The 22,314-nt window shown below is 38.0% G+C and overlaps 1 protein-coding gene across 5 annotated transcripts in view; it reads right to left on the reverse strand.

The window, feature by feature from the left end:
- The window catches only part of TANGO2 (transport and golgi organization 2 homolog), a 41,773-nt gene that overhangs the window by 13,103 nt on the left and 6,356 nt on the right, over positions 1-22,314 (reverse strand). For 3 of the 5 annotated variants that reach the window (XM_055795799.1, XM_013295913.3, XM_005233291.4), the window contains exons 2-5: positions 16,481-16,602; positions 9,581-9,669; positions 7,509-7,628; positions 6,401-6,515 (exon numbers count right to left, since the gene is read on the reverse strand). In XM_055795799.1, coding sequence (XP_055651774.1) covers positions 6,401-6,515; positions 7,509-7,628; positions 9,581-9,669; positions 16,481-16,536 — 380 coding nt within the window. In that variant the 5' untranslated portion in view covers positions 16,537-16,602. Of the gene's footprint in view, positions 1-6,400; positions 6,516-7,508; positions 7,629-9,580; positions 9,670-9,810; positions 9,911-16,480; positions 16,603-22,314 lie in introns of those variants that run through there. The other 2 variants (XM_013295910.3, XM_055795800.1) reach the window with 2 other exon arrangements.

Genomic DNA, 22,314 nt, shown 5'->3' on the forward strand with positions numbered 1-22,314 from the left:
CGTCTGGTTAAGCTCACCATTTTAGCAATGCCAGGTCTTTCTTCTCCTGAGCATTCCTTATATTATCTTTATGCCTAGCTAATTGTTAGCATGAAGTGATGTTAACATGTATGACTTCCGTCCCAGCTGCGTTTAGATGCTTTCCCACAAACCTGGTTCTGACTGGTACATTTAGAACTGGCACACAGTTACTACTAATACTAAAAAGAATCCCTTGGCAGCTAAAAACGCAGAGCATTGAGCTGAGCTGTCATTAATAGACCAGTCTGACTTCCTGGCCCCAGCCACACGCTAGGATACAAGTAGTCATATACTCATAAGAGTACACTGGCACACTGCATTTTCCACGAACAGCAGCATAGAAAATGCAACGGGCAAGTAAAGTATTTTAGGTCACCTCAAGTTACTGAATCACTGTGCTTCACCAAGCAATCTATTTACACTGTATCTTAAAAGCAAGAAGTAGTACTTTGAAAAATACAATCCATAAATAAAATCCAGTTGGAATTAATACAATACAGACAATGACTAAGCAGAGGGAGAACAAATGAATCAAAGGTAAAAAACAGTGGGGAAAAAAGTTGGCTGTAATGGCCTATTTTAACCTTAACATTTGGGTCACTAAAAAAATTAAAACTACAGTAGCAATTATAATATATAAATTGCTTATAATATATTTAAGCAAATAAAGAAAAATCATTAAGGTGATTATAGGGTGGGGTTTTTTCAGTTAACACAGCAGCAGCTACACAAACTATTTTATTGGTGCATTAAATCCTCTCCTTTCAAATTGTCAAACCTGTACCTGCTGTAGAAGGTCTACAAAAAGATCAGAACAATTATTATCACCTGAGGTCTCAAAAGACAGTTTTAAATGGAAAGGCAGACAAATGGCCCAAGCAAGCCCTTGAACACAGCTGTAAGACAAGTCCTGTCGTAAATGAGACTGCATGCTGAGTAAGTAGGCACCACTGACTTCCTTTAGCAACGGCTTTTTATGTGAAAGAATATTATCATCTAGCATCTGTTCTGAGATTCTTGTGACTGACAAATTCAGTAACAAGGTCCCCTGGAGTTTAACAAAAAGATGGGGAATACATACAAACTGCAGAGTCCCTAATTCTGAACACCTGTATCTTACTGTTTCTACATTCCACATTCACCCAGGTATGTGTTTTCCATTACACTTACCTCCACTGCAACACTGCTGCTGGCCTTCTGTCAAAAGGCAGCTGAAGCCTTCCAAGAGACTTCTGAAATGGGGATACTTCCAAAACAGTTCACTGTGCCAGTCAGCTACTCTTTCTTTTATCATTTGGCTTTACCTATTCTCTTCCTACTGTTTACAGATACTCAGTACTGAACATCAAGGCAGAAGTCAAGATTAAAAAAAAAAATCACTGTAAGCTTGATCACAGCAACAGCCTCAAAATCCTGGCCTGGACTCACATTCTGTTCCCTTCCAGCTTTACAAGTATAGATACCAATTTCACTGGAGAAGTAATAAAGGCATAATTGAAGTAATGACAATAGGACCCAGTAGACATTTTTTTAAAAACCCCAGCCAGAGCTGACAGCTGAAAAAACTAAAACTATACAAAAATTATGCTTTAGATAGATCATTCTGTCAAAAAATTTAAGCAGTAACAGATGTTCTAGGAAATATTCTAGGCAGCATAAATCTCAGTGGTAATAGATGCTTCACAGCAACATGAAAGCCATGCAGTTTGCTGTAATTATTGCTTAATGCTGATGAAATATAAGCACTGTCCTTCTGCACCCTTGCCCTGCTTCAACTTCAAAGTGGCTCCAAGTCATGTTCAACAAAAACACAGAAAGGAAAAGAAAAAAGTGTTAGGGTAGTAAAGCTTTGTAGGGTGTGGTTATCACCAAGTGATCACTCCCCTGGGCACTGAGCTCTAATCTTCCAACAAGGTGAGTATTTTACAGACAAGGACATTGGACTGTTTTATAACATGTGCATGTATTTTTTGTGCAAGGAGAAAAAAATGAAATTGGCAGCGTGAAATGCTCTAATAGTAGCTTCAACAGAATAGTATGGTTCACAGATTAATTTTCTTCTCTTCAGTGTTCACGAGATAATCTGAAAACTTTCTGTTCTGAAGCTAAAAACAAACACCAAATGACCAACTATAAAGCCCAAACGTTTTTGTACATATACTGCCTACATCAAATAAAATGGTGAAAAGAATACTGCCAGATACACACAGCTGACAAATTCTGCTTTAAAGCAGTACTCCAATTTTGTTCCCAGGGTCTAAACTTTTCTTTGGTATTGTCCTCATTTTTTGAGCCAGGCAGAAGCTGACACCAGAGGGAAGAGATAAAAAAGTTTTTCAGCTTTTTTCCTTCCCTCGACATTGGACTGTCCATCTCATTAGACTTTCAAATAACTAAGGATCTATGCAGAAATATTTCAAAGGTAGTACCTGGACACCTCATTTTCATGAAGAAGTCACCAGGAGCAACACAAATGTACTTTGCAGAAGGTGGTATTAGGACAGACAATGCAAGAGAAGAAATGGAAGTGAGCTTACACAGCAGCCACAACGACTTGCCCATTTACATTCTTTCCACACCAGCAGTCTGACCCTATCTCACTTTTCACTGGAAAGGCTCTTAAGCCTAATCTCTGGAGAGCAATCAAATCCCTCCTACATAGCCTTGTCTTGATAACCATACTGAATGAGACAGCCCATGTTTCTAAAATCTGGCCACAATATTCAGGTGTTTTAATCTTACGAGGCCCTGCATTATCAACAGTTCAGTTAACTCTTCTCCCAAACACTTCTTTTTCAGTTTGCCTTTTTTTTTTTAATCTCAGTAATGTTGCTACATGAACTAACCAACTGTAGATTTCCATATTAAAAAGGAAAAAATATATACAGTCTCTCTCTCTATATATAAACACTTTCAAACATGCATTTTATATTACATACTTGTGTATGTATTCCCCTCCCTACACACATATTCCAACCCTATTGTTTTGGGGAACTGCAGTTACAACTGCAACTCAGTCCTATCCATCATCACATCAAAGATAAAACCTATTATTAACCAAACTTCACTCTCCAGAACATGAAGAATACATTCTAGTACAATCTCTCTATTTTCAATGCATTACACCAAAGTAGTCAATACAGGTGATGGTACAGTTTACTATATTTTCCCTGGAGAGACTGAAAACTGCCTGTCACAGGAGAGAGCAAAAAAGCTGACATGAAAGGCCTTTTTCTTCAGCTCTCTCTCCAGCTGATTTGTTTACTAGGGGACAATTAATCTATTCCTGATGTAGAAAGCAATTCACTCCTATGATACAGAGATGTTGTTGCACATAAACAATATGGGCTCTAACTGACAACCTGCCTGAGACTCTAAATTGCTGGGAGAGTGACAAGAAGCTGTCACTTCAGTTTGTCCTTCAGGGCAGTCTGTATTACACACTTGGCAGTATGGAACGTGAGATGCTGCCACAACAGCCCTAACACAAGTCTGAGATACCCATGAAAGTCTGAGCAACTGCAGCAGCTAAATTCATTGCATATAATAAACACAGGTTTCCCCAAGACAGAAATGCTGTCCTGACCATCAACAGGAATTCACTATTACTTCAGATATTATCACGAAAAACTGTTCTGAATCTTAAGCTGCTATCTTCTTAGAGACTAGTCCAGCCTCTGATAATCTTGTTCCTCTCTAATCAGACCTACTGATAGCCAAGATTGAAGGAGCAGCAACAATACCTTCTTAGAAGCTAATTTTGCAGCCACACAAGACTCCAAACAGATACTGTTTGCCATATGCCATACATTCAACATAAAAGTACATTTAGCATAATGGGGTAAGTATTCATGACTCTCATACTCAGCAGGTAAAGCAGGACGATAAACTGAAAAGATTAGAAAACTACAAGTATGTCTTCCAATACAGTACTCTTATTGTAGTGTACTCATAAGTAGTGTTTAAATTGACATTGTGAGATGCCACAGAACAAACAGATTACACTAAAAGTGTCACAACTCATGCATGCTTAAAATAAGAGTCACACCAAGCTATGGAAACAAACAATGAGATTTTACAACCCATATGGTGGTTTCCAACTCTCCTTCTCACATCACTGCATCTGTACCATCTAACACACTGTCACTGTAATAGAAAAGATAAAAATTCTTTTTCCTGAAACGTGTACCTGAAGACTCAAACATTGTAAATCTCTTTCTAAATGTGCTGCTTACAGTCAGCAGTATCATGTGCTCAGATATACCCCACCTCAACAGTGCTTCACTTACACTTTCAAATTGAGTTTCCTCTCCATTTCACACCACTAAAAGAGCCAGAGCCCATCACTACTTGCTACACAACAGAAAAACATGTTAGGAATAGTCTTCAATCTTTACTTTGAACAGTAACATGGTCCAACAAAGTAGCATCAACTACAGTAACATTTTCAATTTACATAGAAAAGTAGCTTCCATTTATATATTGCATTTCTCTCAGGAGTACTTCTAATTTCCTAAAATGACAAGTTTACATATCTTACAGAAATTGCTCTGCATCATTAGCTTGCCAAGAATTTAATTTCATCAGAGTATTCAAGGCTAAGGACATGTCAAAATGGAGAAGTTAATCAACACATACAGCTTTCAGAGTGATACTCAGCAAGGAATTATGACCTGCATCACCACAGAAAGACTATTCAATTGAGCATTCAATTCCCTATCAGCCTAGCACGGAAGAACAAATAAACAAAACCAACACATGAATGACTGCCTTAAATAATGTCAAATCTAATCTACTTTAATAACATTATACTAGCAACCATTATGACTACTCTATTTACCTAAACTAGAACAAAGAAACTTACTTACTGCTTGCTAGGTCACCCCTTGAATATCATGTTTGCTTGAAAGCATAGTAAGACTATTTCTTCTGTTATGTTAGTTACAGATAGCCTTCCAATTTATAAAGGCGAGCCAGGCAGCAACATGCAGCAGAGAGCGCAAAAAGTCAAATTCTCTGACCATGGTAAAAACTAATTTAAGCAACAGAAAAATGTTGGGAAGTCTCTGCTGGGATAATAAACTTCGTAAAGTAGAGAGTAAAAATAAAAAGCAGCAAACCCTGTAACTGCTTAACCTGCTTCTGGATTAAAATTCTGGAAACATAACCTTTATGCTTATTTCTAACCTGGTACACCAAGCAGAAATACACTCCTGGTATGGCACGTGTCTGCCTTTCTGCAGTGATCCTTTTAGACTGCAATCACCTTTATGAGTTTCATTTCACTTTCCCATCACTTCATAGAAAATTAAAAATTGAAAACTAATAGCCCAGCAGAAATTGAAATAAAGGCCTTTCTTTAAAAAAAATAATGACAGAACACTTGCAGGAAAATGGGAAAGTAGGGAAGAAATGACTGGTAAGTCAGAAGCACCAGCTGAAGGTGGTCTAATACAGAACACGAAAAATGCAAACACAAGGCCAGTTAGTGACAGGGTGCTATTTTCACTTCAAAACAGTACACACTATGACCTTGTGCTTCATGTCTATGTGGGTTCCCAGAAACATGCAGAAAGGCTTAGTGGGAAAAGGCCCTGCACCACCAGGTTGTCCAGTAAGAGTAATGCTTCTGCAGGAAGTGTGCCAAAGCAGTAGCGTGCTCTTGGCAATTTATACCTGTTTATATTCATGAAGCATGCATCTCATTGAGAACCGATATATAGCCTGGAGATGACTTAGCCCTAGATTTCCATTCTTCTGAATCGGGCATAATGCAAAGAAAAATCAGCATATATACTTGTGTGCACACACGTGCACTGAAAAGGATTGTGCCAACCCCACTGACTATCAAGTATCCAAGGTCTTTTCATCAGCTATCGAAACTTGAACGTATTTGTTAAGTGCTGATTTTTTTTAGTGTTTCAGCAAAGATTAATGATACAGTCACTCTGACAGGACTAATAGCTTGAAAGCTTTCAGCTGTTCTAACATTGCCACAGCATGCCACCTCTCAAGAGGCAAAACAAAAAATACAACCTGAGACATAGAACCGAGGTTTTGTTTTGTCAAAACCACAAGCCACATAGCCTTCAGGGTAAAGATTGACTACAGCCTATTAGGGAAAGACTTGCACAAAGTTGTGTGGGAAAGCAAAGATCAGAAAACAAGATAACCCTCCAGTGTCTGAAAGATGAAAAAATAGCAAAGGAAATTATGACTAGAGTAACATTAATACCTTACATGCCCATTAGAAAAAAAGGAAAGCTCTAGCTTTAGTTTGTGACAGGCTTCTGTACTGTTACACTCCTGGGCTAAGCAGCAAACATCACTATTCTCTTTTTCCCTTTGACATTTGAACTGTGATGTTTTGTAGACTTACTTCAAGTCAGCTGCTAATAAATTAAATCCATTGTAAAGATGTCCTTCTACTGAAACCTTCTTCAGGTAAGAGTAGCTGTCCAGATCTGCAGTCAAGAAGTTTGTTACAAGAGCACCTACAAAAGAGAAGTACACAGAGCAGCCTGCATGTGTGAACTCTATTCTGAAAGGTTTGATAAAGAACAGTAAGACACAAGATTCCCAGTACCAACAGGGTTTAACAGTAGGGGGAAAACAAACCAACCAACCAACCAGCCTTTGAAAGGCTTACAGAATTGTACCGTGTTCACATTAAGAACTTGACTTCTACCCTGAAGAATTCAGTCAAAAGCTCTTAGTCAAAATTTCTACTGAATTCATATTTACTAACTCTTCTATACTGAGTGTGCCTTTCTCTCCTCCCACCTTGCCAAACTCTTTGTCTTGCTTCGTTTCCCTGATATACGACCCCAAAATGAAATACAAATGACATGGTTCATTCGTTTCTGTATAACACATTTTGCCATTGCAATACATTTCCAATGCAGTACCATATGACAGTTATAAACAGACCTATTTTTACTTTAGAAAACCCCCACAGATGCACTCTTCTGGAAGAGGTTTTTTTTCCTGTTATTTCTGTTCCTTTGATTTATCAATCTGTAGGGGAGAAGGGACTACAATAATCTTTTAGGTCATCCTCCAGCCTAATTGCAGTTGTGCCGTTTCCCTGACTTAGGTGTCTGAACAAGAACATATGCATTTAGAAAAGTTTACTGTAAACCAAATCAAGCTCAGTGCTTGTCTATTTGTTCTGACAGTTAACTAGATTACTTCCAAGTATAGACAGTTGGTGCTGCATTTCTCCTCTGAATGTAACTTCAGGCTCCAGGCACTACACATCTTGTTTTACTTTTGCCTGCTTGATTAGAATATTGTTATCCAAATCAAGTTGCCCATGCAGGTACTCAAACCCATCAGTTCAAAAATTCCTGTTTACAGCTCACAACCATTTTATCTGTCCATGAAGTGTTGTTAAAAAAAATTAATAATGCAATCATCACTATTTAACTGGGACACCAGGGCTTGTATGTCTACTTTCTTCTTCTTCTATTTCTACTCCTTCGTACCTCTTCCTTTTGCATTTTTATCAATCTTTGGCTGCATGTAGTTTGTCAGGGCTGCCATCTTGCCTTTCTTACTGATTCCCAGCCACGTCCCACCTTCTTTTCCTTCTTCCATATCCAAACCTAATGGAATAGGCAAGAGTTAGGTTATTACATTCAAAGAAAAAAATATCTGAAGCTTAAATCAGAATTTTTTAATATAAATCCTGAGTCTCGATTAGACTGGACAAGACGTAGTAGGTACAAGAACATCCCTCTGGATAAGTGGGATATGCCCTCTTAAATTACCTGCCCTTCAATTATGTACTATCAAATATTTCCCAAGCTACTGCAATAATAGATAAGCACTAATGAGAAAATTAAAAGTAAAAATTATAAGCTTTGCCTATATACTAAAATATATATAAAACTTTAAGCAGACTCAGAACGCTTGTTAGCTAAAAACAAAACTCAGAAGATTTATGGTATTTGCAAGTTTAAATTCACAAGTAACCAGAAAAATTCGTAGTAAGCCAAGTAATCGGTAAAAATCTTGGACTCTGGTAACAGTAACTTACATTGAGAATGAAGACCCATAAAAATGAAGCCCACAACCAAACCTCTTGGATAAGAGTAAGAGTTAAAGAAATCCCACTACCTATTTGTAATGAGCTCATGCTAACCCACAAGACTTTAATGGAAAAACAAGAACTAGTTTGATATAACATGTATACAGTTAGAAACCTTTTCATTCTGAACTACCACGTCCTAAGGTAACTTCCTACTAGAAAAATCAAAAGAACAGGTTTTGGATCCTTATTTAGAAACTCCCTCTTCATTCAGTATCCAAAACTTCAATATGGAGTTCTGCCATAACACATCTTTACACAGTACTTTTCTTACTGTTCTCTACCTTAACTGAAAGGCACACAAAAGAAAACCACATAGCTTTGTTGACCAACACCCAGTCATTAACATATAGCAATACCTGTTTTCCAAAATTGCTGTAAGTGCAAAATATTTTTTTTCATTTTTAAGTCAAAAAAAGAATAAATTTGATGTATTTTGGTTCAACTTACTGCTTTTATCTGAGATAATGATATTAACTCATAGGCATATATATTCATGGGATCTCCACAGACATCCCTCACCAGGTGAGGAATACACCAGTTTCTTACTGCCAAATACGGACAGAGCTGACAAGGGTATAAAAGACACAAATTCAGGGTCCTTCAGTTTATTTGACAGCTTTTTGTCTGTTTGTTTTAAACTGCTACGTAGCAGGGGAACGAGTAAGCAGAATGTCTGGCACACAACAGAAACATCAGCCAGAACTTCAGAAGCAAGGGAGTTGTAGTGCACGCAGAGTAATTTATCCTCACGGGCCTCCTTGCCAATGACAATAACACACAGCATCAACCAAGAGTGTTTGCAGAGTCAAAACCTTGCATTTAAACAATGCTTTGTCTTTCAAAGCTTCCATTCTTGTTTCTGAGAAAAGGCAGAAGTATTGATCGTACTTAGAAATGACTATAGATAGATTCCCTACAAAGGGGAACTAGACAGTTAAGTGACTGCAGTATCAGTTTAACAAAATGTAGACATGAAAGCTAATAAACTGATGGATCAATAACTAAAATTATTCTGCAGCCTGTAAGTTATTAACCCATAAGAAATGAGAAAGTTTTCACTTTCTGAAGGCTTGATTTAACGATTTCAAGTCACCACTACAGACAGTGAATCTGTTGAATAACTAATTCCACCTACTTTAAGAAGTATTTCAGTTTATCTGACAAAGGTAAAGTAATTGTTTGTGATGGACAAATAAACCTGATACATTTCCACTGCGCTGCTTGCACTGAAATCAGTTAAAGAACATAGAACTGGGGAAAAAAAAACACTGGATACTAAAATAAAAATAAGATCGTAATATCACAACTCTTCTTTCAGACTACTGACATGTTTTCCCCAGAAGTATAGGGAAGAAGCATATTTCTTCTTAGAAATGCAACATCACCGCTCAAAAAAAAAAAATCCAGACCACAACTCCCTTATAAATTGTGTGAAAACCTCTCAAAACAACAAGACATACATACCACTAAGGATCTCATTGCTGCTGTCCCAAAAATCTGCCGATTTGGATGGCCTGTGGTAAAATTCATCTCTATTAGCTGCTAGAATAAGCCTGTAGAGCACAGTGGGGAAAAAAAGATGCTATTACTTACAAATAGGAACTTCACAGTACGGGGCAGGAACAGAATCCAATTCTTGCCACAGCATTAGCTCATTTTAAGTATGAAAAACATCCTTTATCCTCCCATCTCACCTTTATCACTCAGTGTAAAGACTGAATAATATCTGACAGCAGCCTTCTTTCTCATCGTCTTGAGACATTCAGCAAGTTTAATCTTGTGTGAATGAGGCAGCTATTATTTTCAAAAAATAATATAATGCAAGAGATTGAATTAAGATCGCATAAGTAATCTTAAGATTCCTCAGCATATGAAGTTATGGCATAATGGAAGAAAATGTAAAGGTACCACACAGATTTACAGGTAGCTTGTAAAAAAAAAATCTGAAAATAAAGAGTATGATTTTACTGAATCATTACTTAGGACGATGTAGTCACAATATTTTTAATCTAACACCAACACCTAAAGCTCTGTTTATGTGGTTCAAAGACAGAAGTCATCTGCTTTTGTCTGTGAAGTACCCAGAACAGAGGTAAATTTGTGATAATCTCAATGGTCCAGCCCCACTGAAATTTGTTTGAAGAAACAACAGCATGCTGAAGGAAGTAAAGGGAAAAGGCATGGAGTTTTCTAACAACCAAGAGGTGTTTTGGTGGGGCTTTTCCCCCCCCCGGGTTTTTTTGGGGGGGTTTGGTTTTTTTGTTTGTTTTGTGGGTTTTTTTTTTTGGGGGTGGGTGGGCGGGGTTTACACATGTAGTTGCTTGCATAATCTGAGTTCTACCAGAACAGTAGGACAAATAGTTGCATCATTAATGGGAGTCAGCCCTTGCAGCAAAGGCACTAGAAGCAATCCCAGAGGCTATGCAACCTGGAGGTAGAATTAAGTTATCAAAAATGATAAGCAATTAAAAAATGCTGCTAGATTAAATCCATTATGTACATTTAGAAATAAACACATCGCTCCACAAGACCAAGTGCAGTCCTGACAGAAAGCATGCTACTGGTCTTCATGTACCATCTAAAATTTGGTCATTTTAAAAAACATGTACTTTGTACTTTGGTAATTATTGTAACTGACACCTGCAGACTTGGTCGAAAGACCAAGTTCAACATGGTATTAAGAAGCAGCAAACATACAAGATAGGACAGGTCTTCCTCAAAAGTTCCAGGCTTGTTAGCAATGCAGATCAGTCAAATTCAATGATAACACTACTTCAAGCCAGTCACTCTGTGAATGTAAAGCAGGTAAGATTAAAGAGTCAGTATAGCCAGACAGTTTCAGAGGAATTTAGAACAGTCTCTATTCTTGGCCTGTGAAAAGCAAAACCCATTTCTCTGTCCCTTTCATCCAGCAGAAGTCATTAAAACAAAGCAACTTATTCAGTGTACTCCCTTACAGATCACACCAATACTTTAGGGGGTGTATGTTACAGTCATTTCATTAGCAGTGTTAATACTGCAACACTAGAAAGAAAAGTCTAACTAATCTGACTCTGCACATTCATCTTTTGAGAGTGAGAAAGTTAACATTTTCTGTTATTCAAAAGCAATGGAAGAGAGCACCAGAATCTAAACGTAATGACTTATTGCAACATCAAATAGATGCAGGGTACCTATAAGTAAAAGCTTCAGTTAGAAGTGTTAGTGTTTCTGTGCTGAGAATCAGCAAACACTGCATTTTCAAACCTGTAGATAAGCTTTCATTTGATGCTGCTCTTCATGAGTCTTTTCTCAATCATTATTTTCAAATTTTTAAAAAAAATAAAAAAACCCAAATGGTTTTTGTTGGTAGAACATCCTCACCTGAAGAACAGATAATGGATTTGGCTGATCCAAGTAAAGGGCAAGAGACAACTATAACCCTGGGCAAGTCACATGCTGGAGACTCAGGGCAACAGGTGACTGCAGACACACTTACACAGAACTCCACAACACCATGCCACGATCCAACAACGACAGTTGTAAAGTCCTGCTCATTATTACCCATAACATGACTTACCTTTATTTCAACTGCAAGATTGTGAGCATCCACCATTCTCTCCAGCTATGTTCCTTAATATTTTATTTTAATGAAATGCCATCTTTCAGAAATCTGCAGATTTTCTTAACCAGTTTCCTATAACCTCAGTATCTTCTTCACTGTTAGTTCCTCCTACCAGCTGCATGCCAATTACATTTACACAGTAGAAGCCACATTTGCTACTGTAAACTGAAGACTATACAATTTTTGTTCTAATTTTTAAGCCACAACACATAAGAATCAATTCCAATGAAATCTCATTACTTAACTTAACATTCAAGTGTACCGACATTTTCAGCAAGTTTCTGGACTTTCCTGCAAGTTCATTTCTTCAGTGACATAATGCTTTAAAACATGATCATGAAGTGTCAGCTGCACATTAGAAATAACACAGATAAAGAATTACAATCAGCTATAGAGAAAATAAGAAAGGCTAACACTTCAGTGGTACCATTTCTGTAAGGAAGATGCTTAGTATTTTGGCCAACAAAGATAGCATCTGTTGGAAAGCACAGCATATGTACATTTTAATATTTCCAATGCCAAATAATCATATCATTCCTTTCACACTTGCATTATTTCTCTTCTTCTAGCTGATTCTAGTCTTCAACCTATAGGCTTTCAGCTGGTTTACCAAATTTCTGTCATCTTGCTTGAATATCCTTCATTTAAAGCATCCATCCTCCTTCTACAGGTTTTTATTTAAGCAAACATCTCTACTGTTAAAAACCAGTTTGGCTGAAGTGTGTTTCTCATTTCCTGAAGTTCCAATTATATTTTGCCTTCAGTAATTCTTGATATGAAACCTAGGTTTGTTTATAGTATCTAAATACTAAAAATAAGCAAAGTCTTTCTGGTGTGATTGAATATTTCCCATCTCAAGTTTAATACACAGACTCCTAAATTTAGCGCAGGGCTGGTATACAGGTTTGCTATAATGAAAACATCTTCATTTTGTCTTTTATGAAACATAATCATACTGGAAAGGAGCAGTATCAAGTGACCCCCATCTAATAAACTGCAAAAAGCCTATTCAACTATTTTTATAGCTGAAATATTTCAAATGTATTAGGATTTACGTATTAAGATTTATTTAAATGTTGAGGCAGAGAGATGAAAACATGAGAAATCATTCCATTAAAGCAATTTCCTACAAGGTAATTCAGTTCCATAAAAAAGGCTCTGTGATTATAGCTTTGAAGCTTGAAACATATTTATTTGTAAGATGCACACAGTATAGTTCAGAAAGATGTAAAGGCAGCGTGTTACCTTTGACAATACTAATAGACTATGGTAAAGTGTTACACTGCACTAAACTTTACTACGAATTTGCCTGTAGAGAAAACACAGAGGAAAAAGGGTAGAATAGCAAGTGGCAAAGGTACAGGAAGATAGATTCATTAGTGTATCACAAAGGTGATCTGTAAGCTTTTTGCTTAATTAGGTGCTCAGGAAAATTGGCCAGTATACTGCTCTAGAAATGGATGCCTACCTGGATGGAAAATTCTCCTAAGTGTTACGCAAAACATGTTTTAGTTTCAGAAAGTTTATTGATTACAGGAAAACGGTCAGTGATACGCATTTGGTCTTTTCAACTTTTAATGCCTACTTTAGACACTTTCTTTTAGTTAGAGATACAAAGTAGAGGACAGCTTAGATGGCAAGTTGCCCATGAGCAGGCAGTGTGCCCATGTGCCCAAGGCAGCCAACGGGATCCTGGGGGACATGAGAAGGAGCATGGCCAGCAGGCCAGGGAAGTGATCCTCCCCTCTGCTCTGCTCTGGTGAGACTGTCTTCAGGGCTGTGTCCAGTGCTGGGTTCCCCAGTTCAAGAGAGACTGGGAACTACTGGAGGGGGGCAGCAGAGGGCTACACAGATGAAGAGGGGACTGGATCTTCTCCCTGATGAGGAAAGGCTGAGAGGAAGAGGGGACTGGATCATCTCCCTGATGAGGAAAGGCTGAGAGAGCTGGGCCTGTTTAGCCTGGAGAAGATCAGACTGAGAGGGGGTCTTATCAATGCGTACAAATATCTTGAGGGCAAGCGTCCAGAGGATGAGGCCAGGCTCTTTTCAGCAGTGCCCAGCAACAGGACAAGGGGCAACGGGCACAAACTACGACACAAGAAGTTCCTTCTAAATATGAGGAAGAACTTCTTCACCTTGAGAGTGACAGAGCCCTGGCACAGGCTGCCTAGAGAGGCTGTGGGGTCTCCTTCTCTGGAGCCATTCAAACCCGCCTGGAGCGAGACTGTGCTGCCTGCTGTAGGAGACCCTGCTCTAGCAGGGCGCTGGGCCGGGTGGTCCCCAGAGGTCCCTTCCAACAAAGACCATACTGTGACAGTAAAAGTAATTGTAGATGCCTGTTTTTAGTATGCCTGCAGGTGCGGGAATCCCCATTTGGTTGGGAAAACTGTTTCAAGACCTCATCTTGAAATAAACTGAGTTATAGTATAGTGTAAGACACACAAGTTTTCTGGAAAAATTATGCTTAGCAAGAGACCAATATAGAGGGGTCTAACTTGGTCTAATGGCTGTAATACTGTTCAGAGAATTAGGAGGGCTGGGTACCATCCCCAACTGATACTCAAGACCTATGCCCTTCAGAAAGCTGATGCAAAGGTGAAAAAAAATCACAGCAACAATTTAAAAAGAAAAAACTTCAACATTCTTCCCAATAAAGAAAAGCAAAAATAGTTATGGTGTGTTAAGGAAAAAAAAAGGGGAGGGGGGACTGAAGTTGCACATCTGATGTTAAGATCTGACACCATGAACACTATGGCTGGCACTTACTGCCTAAACAGATGGTTCAGAGTAGTTTATCTCAGAGGTATAGAGGAAATTGTCGCTTAACAAAAGGTACTAAGAAAATAAAATACAATTAAATATTCCTAAATTTTGGCTAAACAGCATTTTTCTATTTTGACACCAACAGCAAGTTGTTTTCTGCTATAAATCAATAATTTCAATCTCGATGCAACTTTTTTTATAGCAAGAAAGCTATCTTAAGTTTTAATTTTAAATATTGATCAAGGCAGAAAGTTCCCTTGGCAAGCAACTACTGTTTACATCCAAAGGATTTTCCCAAGAGGCATCCAATTGATGAATCTAGTTTTTGCCAGCTAGCAACACAAAAGAAAGTCAGACCAAATAAATGGATATATTAATTCACCTCCAGTCACATCATAAACTAACCCCCTTTAGGCAGATTCCAGAGCCAAAAAGGAATGCACTCCATGGAAAACCAAAGTTTTGGTTCTTATTTCTATTGAACGGCATCTGCTTCTCAATACAAAAGGGCAGAAAACACGTCAACGTAAGGCAGAATGACTCACTGAGCATACTGACTGATGGTTTCTGGATGAATACCAATACCTGTACCACACAAAGTAATATGGAACCTATAAAGTATGTATAAATACAAAAAGCAACAGAACTTCACAGTCATCTTACTGGCCTGAATTGCTCTCTTTCTATTACATACTGAAGGTACTCAAAAGATACTGATGTTGAATATGAACTTTTAAAATTAAGGGCTGTAATGAGAGAGAATATTACAGCAAGTTTAATGTTTGGGAAACTCACTGTACATCATCATCACACCCAGTAAAACTTACCTAGAAGCATGGATGCTTATTTTGTCTGAAGCTTTTGGTTAAACATTTCATACACATGACTTATGTAATTAAAAATTAAAGTGAATTAAAGTTTTAGGTGATAAACTAAAATTTTAACATGACTGTCAATTTAATACCTAAAATTTTAACTGCAAGCAGATTTGAGGGAGGGAGAAGGCTAGGACACTTACTAGAAGTTCCTTACTCTCCAATTCATAGCACTACTTGTTTTACATTGATACAGGAGTATAACCAGTTTGAAAGCACTGAGATTTGATTTCCAGCATTTTCTGAAATTTTAAGTACTTAATTTTAGAAGAAACAGCAACTGAAGATCTTTAAGTACACCTTATCCCCAAAGCAAACTGATAGGCATAAATAACTGCAACGATACCTTGACCTCATCTACCCACACAATAAAAAACAACTGCACCTATTCACAAGCTAGCCATTTCTGTCAAAAACTTAGTGGAAAAGCAAGCAGTGGTAGCCATGGAAAAGAGCGCTGAACTAGGCAATGGACAAGAAGGTACTGTCCCTGGGAGGAAACAGGACAAAGTGGCAATTCAACATCAACCAGAAGCTACAGAAGCAGTTAAATTTCAGTATTAGTACCTTCTGGATTCAGCGCACTGCTCTCTTGGCTTACAAGTGTGGACCAGCACATATTAACAGAGGAAAAAGTAATACATAGGGTGGTTAACTGCAACACTTCTGCTTCTAGTACCTGCCCATTACCTTCCAGGCTAAATTCAAATCGTCAGTTTCAAACTGAAAGCCCTAAACATATCTACCCTACTGCAAGAAGGGTACAGCTACAACTGTGATGCCCCAACAAACATGATTCCTCTTAGTTTAAATGATAAAGTAGAAGGCAGGACTTTCAAACTCTGGATTATAATATTTAATGATTTATCCTATACCACATTATAGATCACTAGCAAAAGGTCCATGACTACAAAGCCCAGATCACCTGACAGCCTAAAAACAAAGGGTTCTCAGAAGATTACGTTAAGTCCTCCAATGGGGAAAGTCATGAAGTTAAACATTACAAAAGCATAACTGAACACATAATACTGACTTGAGTTTGTAATCCATATAATGGCTACAAAAAAAATTTTATTTAAAAAGTCATAGAAACAAGTCTGTTTTAGCTAGAACCATCTTTACCTGTATGCATTTTTTGAAACTGGTCGGGGGTCAAATTTGAATAGAAGGATGCACATTGAAGAACTGATGTTTAAATCTCACTTCTTCCACAAAGGCTCAGTGCAAGGTCATTCTGTAATAGCCTACAAAGTAAATAAAGATTACCTATTATATTGCAAATTATAAAAAGATAACCTTGCTTCTCTGCTTAAGTTGGAAGATGGCAATGTTCTCACTCACAGCTCACAATAACAACAAATAAAACAGGACTTCCAGAACAGATTTGTTTCAATGAATGGTTTACTACCAAAATTATTAAGGTAGTTCTTTCAAGGTTATGCTTGGCTAACTCAGATTTTTTAAAAAAAGACACAAGCATCAGGAAAATTCTGACTAAGTCTAGAGTACTAGCAATACATCAAAGAGACTATTATGTAATTTCCTGCTCATTATCAATAAAGTACCACTACTTCCTTCCCCACCCCACCCTCCCAAGCAAGACAAAACGCTTCTGTTTAAATAAAGGAGAAAACAGGACTCAAATTGTTGCAGAAGCTGGGAAAAGCCTGATCAAAGGCACTCTCAAACCTGTAAATAAAGTATACTTTAGGCCAAGCTCTTATTAAAATCCAGGAGAAAGTACTATTGTTTACTATTGGGGAAAACATCAGCTACAAATAAAAATATACTGGACCAGAGTGTACATTTTGATGAATAGTTTCCAGCACTTGCAATATGTTTAAAATTCTGGCCATGCTCAGATGGCATGACAAATGTGCTTTCTATTTCAAAACCACGTAACAGCTTTCAGATACTTTGTGCCCCAACGAGAATTTTTCAGTAATAAAACTGCATCCTGATCCTTACTTTTTGTGGCTGCTAAAACAATTATCAGAATGCTACCAACCAACCACACATTACCATGTTTTACTGCTACCAAGATTTTCTTCCATGCAAGTTTTCAAGGTAGGTGAAGAGGGGAGGGGGACAGGTAGAATTCAACACCACAGCCCTAAGGCCATCTCAGCAACTCAGTGACTGATGCAACTTCAGTTCAAAAACTAGGATTTTTAACTATACTTCCAGATATGTAAAAAGTGTCTCTCTTGCTCTTTAATTTCCATATAATTTACCATGAGAGATACCAGGAAACAGATGACCTTGACTACATTCCATATTACCAGAAGCCACCAGAAGCATTACAAGTGTAAATGCTACAAGTGCAGCATTTACACAGATTTTTTTAATTAACAGCTTGCCAGTAACTGCAGGCTCCTGTTAAGTCACAGTTCAGCACTAGAACTAGCCTGCTGTTGCTGTCATGGCACGAGTTCAGTCTTGCAATCTAGTATTCTGCAAAGAGTTGCAGGACTAAACAACTCACAAAGAGGTGCAACACTCCTGACGCACTTGCCAGAGCACAAGAAAACTAGTGCAAGGGAGTGCGTGTATATATCTCGATCTAAAGATTTTAAAGTATTTTAAATTCTGTTCTACGACAAAAAGGAACTTCCCTTCCAAGATTACTTCATAACCTACTAGCTAAGAACAGATTACACAGTAAGACATTAGAGAAAACAGAATTAAATCAAGATGCAGACTTGAATTTTGGATAACTGATTTGCCAGCCAGGTGTTTAAAAAGATCAATAGCCAGCTTTATTTAAAAAAATCTAATCAGATTTTGGAAGGTGTTATCACCCTTTTCAGGCTCCTATTGCCGAATTTTCAGCAGACTACAACCACACTGGACCCATACAACTGAACTACCAGTTCCAGAAGGCCTGGATCGTCTATATACAGATCTTGTTAGCTTTTCACAAAACTCAGGATCTTGTACCCCAGCTGTTTTATGTCACTAAGCATAAATAACACTGACCCGTTCATGCCTTGCACTCTAACTCTTAAAAAGAAACTGAAGCAAAACAAAATTACAGTCACAGTTCAAATCACAGAGCACAAATTTCCTAGAGCAACAGCTTATGAAATAGAGCACAGTGCCATTTCCAGGTAATATAAAACATAATACAGCTGTAGGTATTTTTGAAACCTTTTACATTTACTTTTTACTTTAAATTTCTGATGCTGTCCCAATATCCAAGCAGTATCTATAAGCCATAACTCATCTCAGTTTCCTTATTCAGGATACCATTTCTTCTTTCAGAAGGGATTTAAATTGCAGATCTTCCTATTCGTGATTTCTCCGCTGGAACACGACATTGTTTTTTATTCTGCACAAGCTACCTTTCTTTTAACCTTGTCTTGCTTTATGTCCTTCTCTCACCTCCAAACCTACTTTGCTTTGTCATTGGACATTTATTTTTCTGTCTCCAGAACATGGTAGATGTGTTTCTTCAGGACTCAGGCTCTTCAGCATGCTTATTGTGCAGCCAGAACATAGTCATGAGGATTATTATCTTCCGCTCACTCAACAGCGCCTTCCAAACAGGCCCCTGCCGTACACTTGTCAATCCAGCCAGCCTTGTGGAGGAACTACTCATTGGCTAACTGTAGGAACCTGAGGTATTGTCAAGTCTGGCAGATTTTCCCCATCAGAAGACTGGACCCCCAAATAATCCTCTCTGGGATGCACAATCCTATAGCACCGGCATCCAGCAAGGTTAGAGCAAATAACAGTCACCCCTCTTTCAGGAAAGATACAAATCTCACAGTGGTTACTGTTCATGTAACTTAGTGCACAGGCTACACAGAAATCAAACAGGAGATTCCACTCCCCACCTCACCCCTTCAAAAAGGGAATCTTTGCTGAAGTCATTACTGATGAGAGACTCTGATTAGGACAGACTAGACCTTTCAAGCCCTGCTCCCAACTTCACTGTTGGAACATTGCAGTAAGTGTCAAACTATGAACAAAGATTGATTTTAGCTGACTACTGCTCTTCTGTTCCTCAAGCAACCTTCTCACAGACAGCTCCACAATAAACGAAAACGGCACCCTGACCTTGACAACAACTTGACTGAACATAAAACTGGGAGCAGGAAGAATGTCAGTGAACAACTGTGCTGCACCAGACTCAGTGCTGAGCAAGACATCTTCCTTCCTGTTCCAAGTTCAGTAGGTGGGAAGTTCTGTACACAACTGCTCTCCACTCTCCTCAGCCCCTGATAGCTCAATAAGAGGTGCAGGCCGTGTTTATAAGCTACGTTGTAAAGATGCAAATAATATGCTGCACCAAAAAGGAAAAGCAAATGAGTTGTCTATTAACAGACTATGTTAACATTAGCAGTTAGGAAAGCTAAAGCTGGTAATAGCATTTGAAGAGGCAGTCTTTTGTGTAAAGTCATATATTTGAACACACAAACTAACATACGTTACTGAATCTGCTACTGCTAGTTGTGCTTGTACCAAAAAAAGGGCTAGTGATTTCAATTATGCAGATTTCAATTTTACAGTTCAAATCTTTGGTTTTCCTTCTCCCCCTAGTCTGCAGCCTACAGGGGACGTAAACTTTTTGTCTCTGAACCAGAAAGCTACTGGAACCAAGCATTAGCCAGCGAGTCATGTGAGACACTGATGATGCCGAAAGCAGTACTGCAGAAGTCTCCAAAAGCAGCAGTGGCACAGGACTGATCCTAATCATAGCTCTGACAATTCAGGTTGCAAAGTACTTCTTGGAAGCCCACAAAAATTGTTGTTGGAAGCCCACAAAAACAGATTATGTTTGCTAAAATAAATTACAGAATCTCAAAGAGCTTCAGTTTGTCTTTAAGAGATGTGCTGAAAAGTTATATTAAAAATCTAGATAGAGTGATTTCTTGCCTTTTTGTTGAGCAACTTGTTATAAAAATACAATAGTGACTTAAATTCAGTTTAATAAGCAGTTCCATTGTAATTACAACTTTGCATGTCCTCCAGAAGGTAAAGGGCTAAAAGATCTTCTTCCAATCTACAGCTGAGAAGTACCCATTTACAGCATCAGCACAAATATGGTAGGTAATCCTCAAAATCTTTTTTTTTCTTTGACAAAGTGCAAAGCAGCATACTTGGTGAAAGCAGGCATATAAAATACAATTTTAGTGGGCAACTGTCACTGACTATTCTTGCTGACTATGGAGATATGAGTCCTAGTATTCATTAGGTGTCCTGCCAGATAATCAAATGGATTACTCAATACAAAACTGTTGACAATCACTCATAAAGACTACTATTTTAATAAACAGGCTTCAGCCTCCATTAGCTGATTTATTGAAGCTATTTCAAATAATCAATTCAGTCCAGCTGTTTGTACAGTTACTGGTCAACATAAAGCTTATATAAAAGTGACCAGCCAGAAAACAGCAGCAGAGTAAGTTTGTCAGACTCACCACAGTTATCTACAGGGACAAATATTTTCAACACTTCAATGCCTTTCTAGAATCCATGTTCATTATTATGAGGTACTACTGCTTTAACAGAAGTATCTTTTTGTCACCCCATCAACCCTGCTAGATGTTATTACAGTTCTTTTAAGTTACATTTGGGCTTTGACTAACTACAAATACCAAAACAGCATTACTTATCTTGGGCTCAAGCGTAAGTGTTTATAGGTCCTACATAAACAGTCCAACTTTTTTTTTTTTTTTTTTTAACTCAGAAGTGTTTAAGCCAGCTAAAATAGAGCTACTCCTTAAAATAGCAGCGATACTTAATTGGCAAAGGATGCAACCAATGCATTATGGTATCTTCTTTAATCAAAGCTGATGTTGCATTTGCGACACCTGTTGTGTTTTTATACCCAGGGCTGGATGTTAGCCTTAAAATGCTTACATGAAAACATATTGTAAGTCAAATTCAAATTTGGATATTCTGAAATTTAAGACAACTAACAAACACTAAGAGGAAAACAACCTGAAGAGAGGCTGTCATAGACATAAATACATAGATTTTTAATATATAAAAAAAAAAGTCTTCATACAGGTGTAATTCTTTCAAGCTCATATTCATGTAACAGAGGGTGCTGCAACTATGGGAATGAGATAAGCGTATCGCACAGAGCTAGCATCACAAAGCAGATATGCTCAACTCAGCCTTCTTGTCATTCATCGCCCACAGATCAAGGAGAGGAGAGGATGAAAAAGATTAGGTCAGCACTGGTTTCCACACTTGCAATTTGATCCTACAGAAAGTCCAAAGCTTGATCAAAAGCTGACTTTCTAGCTCCATTTCAGCAGAAAATGTGTCCTCAGAAATATTCTTACAGACACAGGGGGTGGGTTTGTCAAAAAAGCAGAAAGTTCAAATAAAAAAGGCTAATTTGTGGCACAACACATGCCTTCTGTTTTTCTTTTATGAAGACAATACAGCCGGAATATACATACTGAGCAACATGGCAAGGCCTGCAGAATGGGGGAAAAAAAACCCCTTCACTCTAAGGCGAAGACACGAAAGATACTTTCTGGATAATGAGATTTTATAAGACAACAGTTATCAAGGATGACATGACAGCAACAATCTCCTATTTCCGTAATATGTTTCTCATTTGCTGTCTAACTTAGGCCTAATACACATAAACCAGCTTGACAAAAATTACAAACATCCTGTAATTAAGCGTTCTGCTCCAAATGGCACTGCTAATTTGGAAACAACATTAAAGTAACTAACATTCTTATGCTATGCTAGTGCACTGTTAGACAGTACAGTGTGTTGTTTTGCTCATTTTAACTATCTGTTAAAAAGCCCGAGTGGATCCGTGCCAGCATAAGGTAGCATTTAAAGGGACTATCAAGAGACCAAAACATGATAGATGGTGTATGTTCCTTTCATAGGGTTCTACCATCATTTGGTTGATTAGAAGCAATCAGTTCACAATTTGGCATAAAACCATTTTACTCTTAAGAACTCCCAGTAGCCGCCTT

This window comes from Falco peregrinus, chromosome 2 (genome assembly GCF_023634155.1).
Source record: "Falco peregrinus isolate bFalPer1 chromosome 2, bFalPer1.pri, whole genome shotgun sequence".
Taxonomy (NCBI): Eukaryota; Metazoa; Chordata; class Aves; order Falconiformes; family Falconidae; genus Falco; species Falco peregrinus.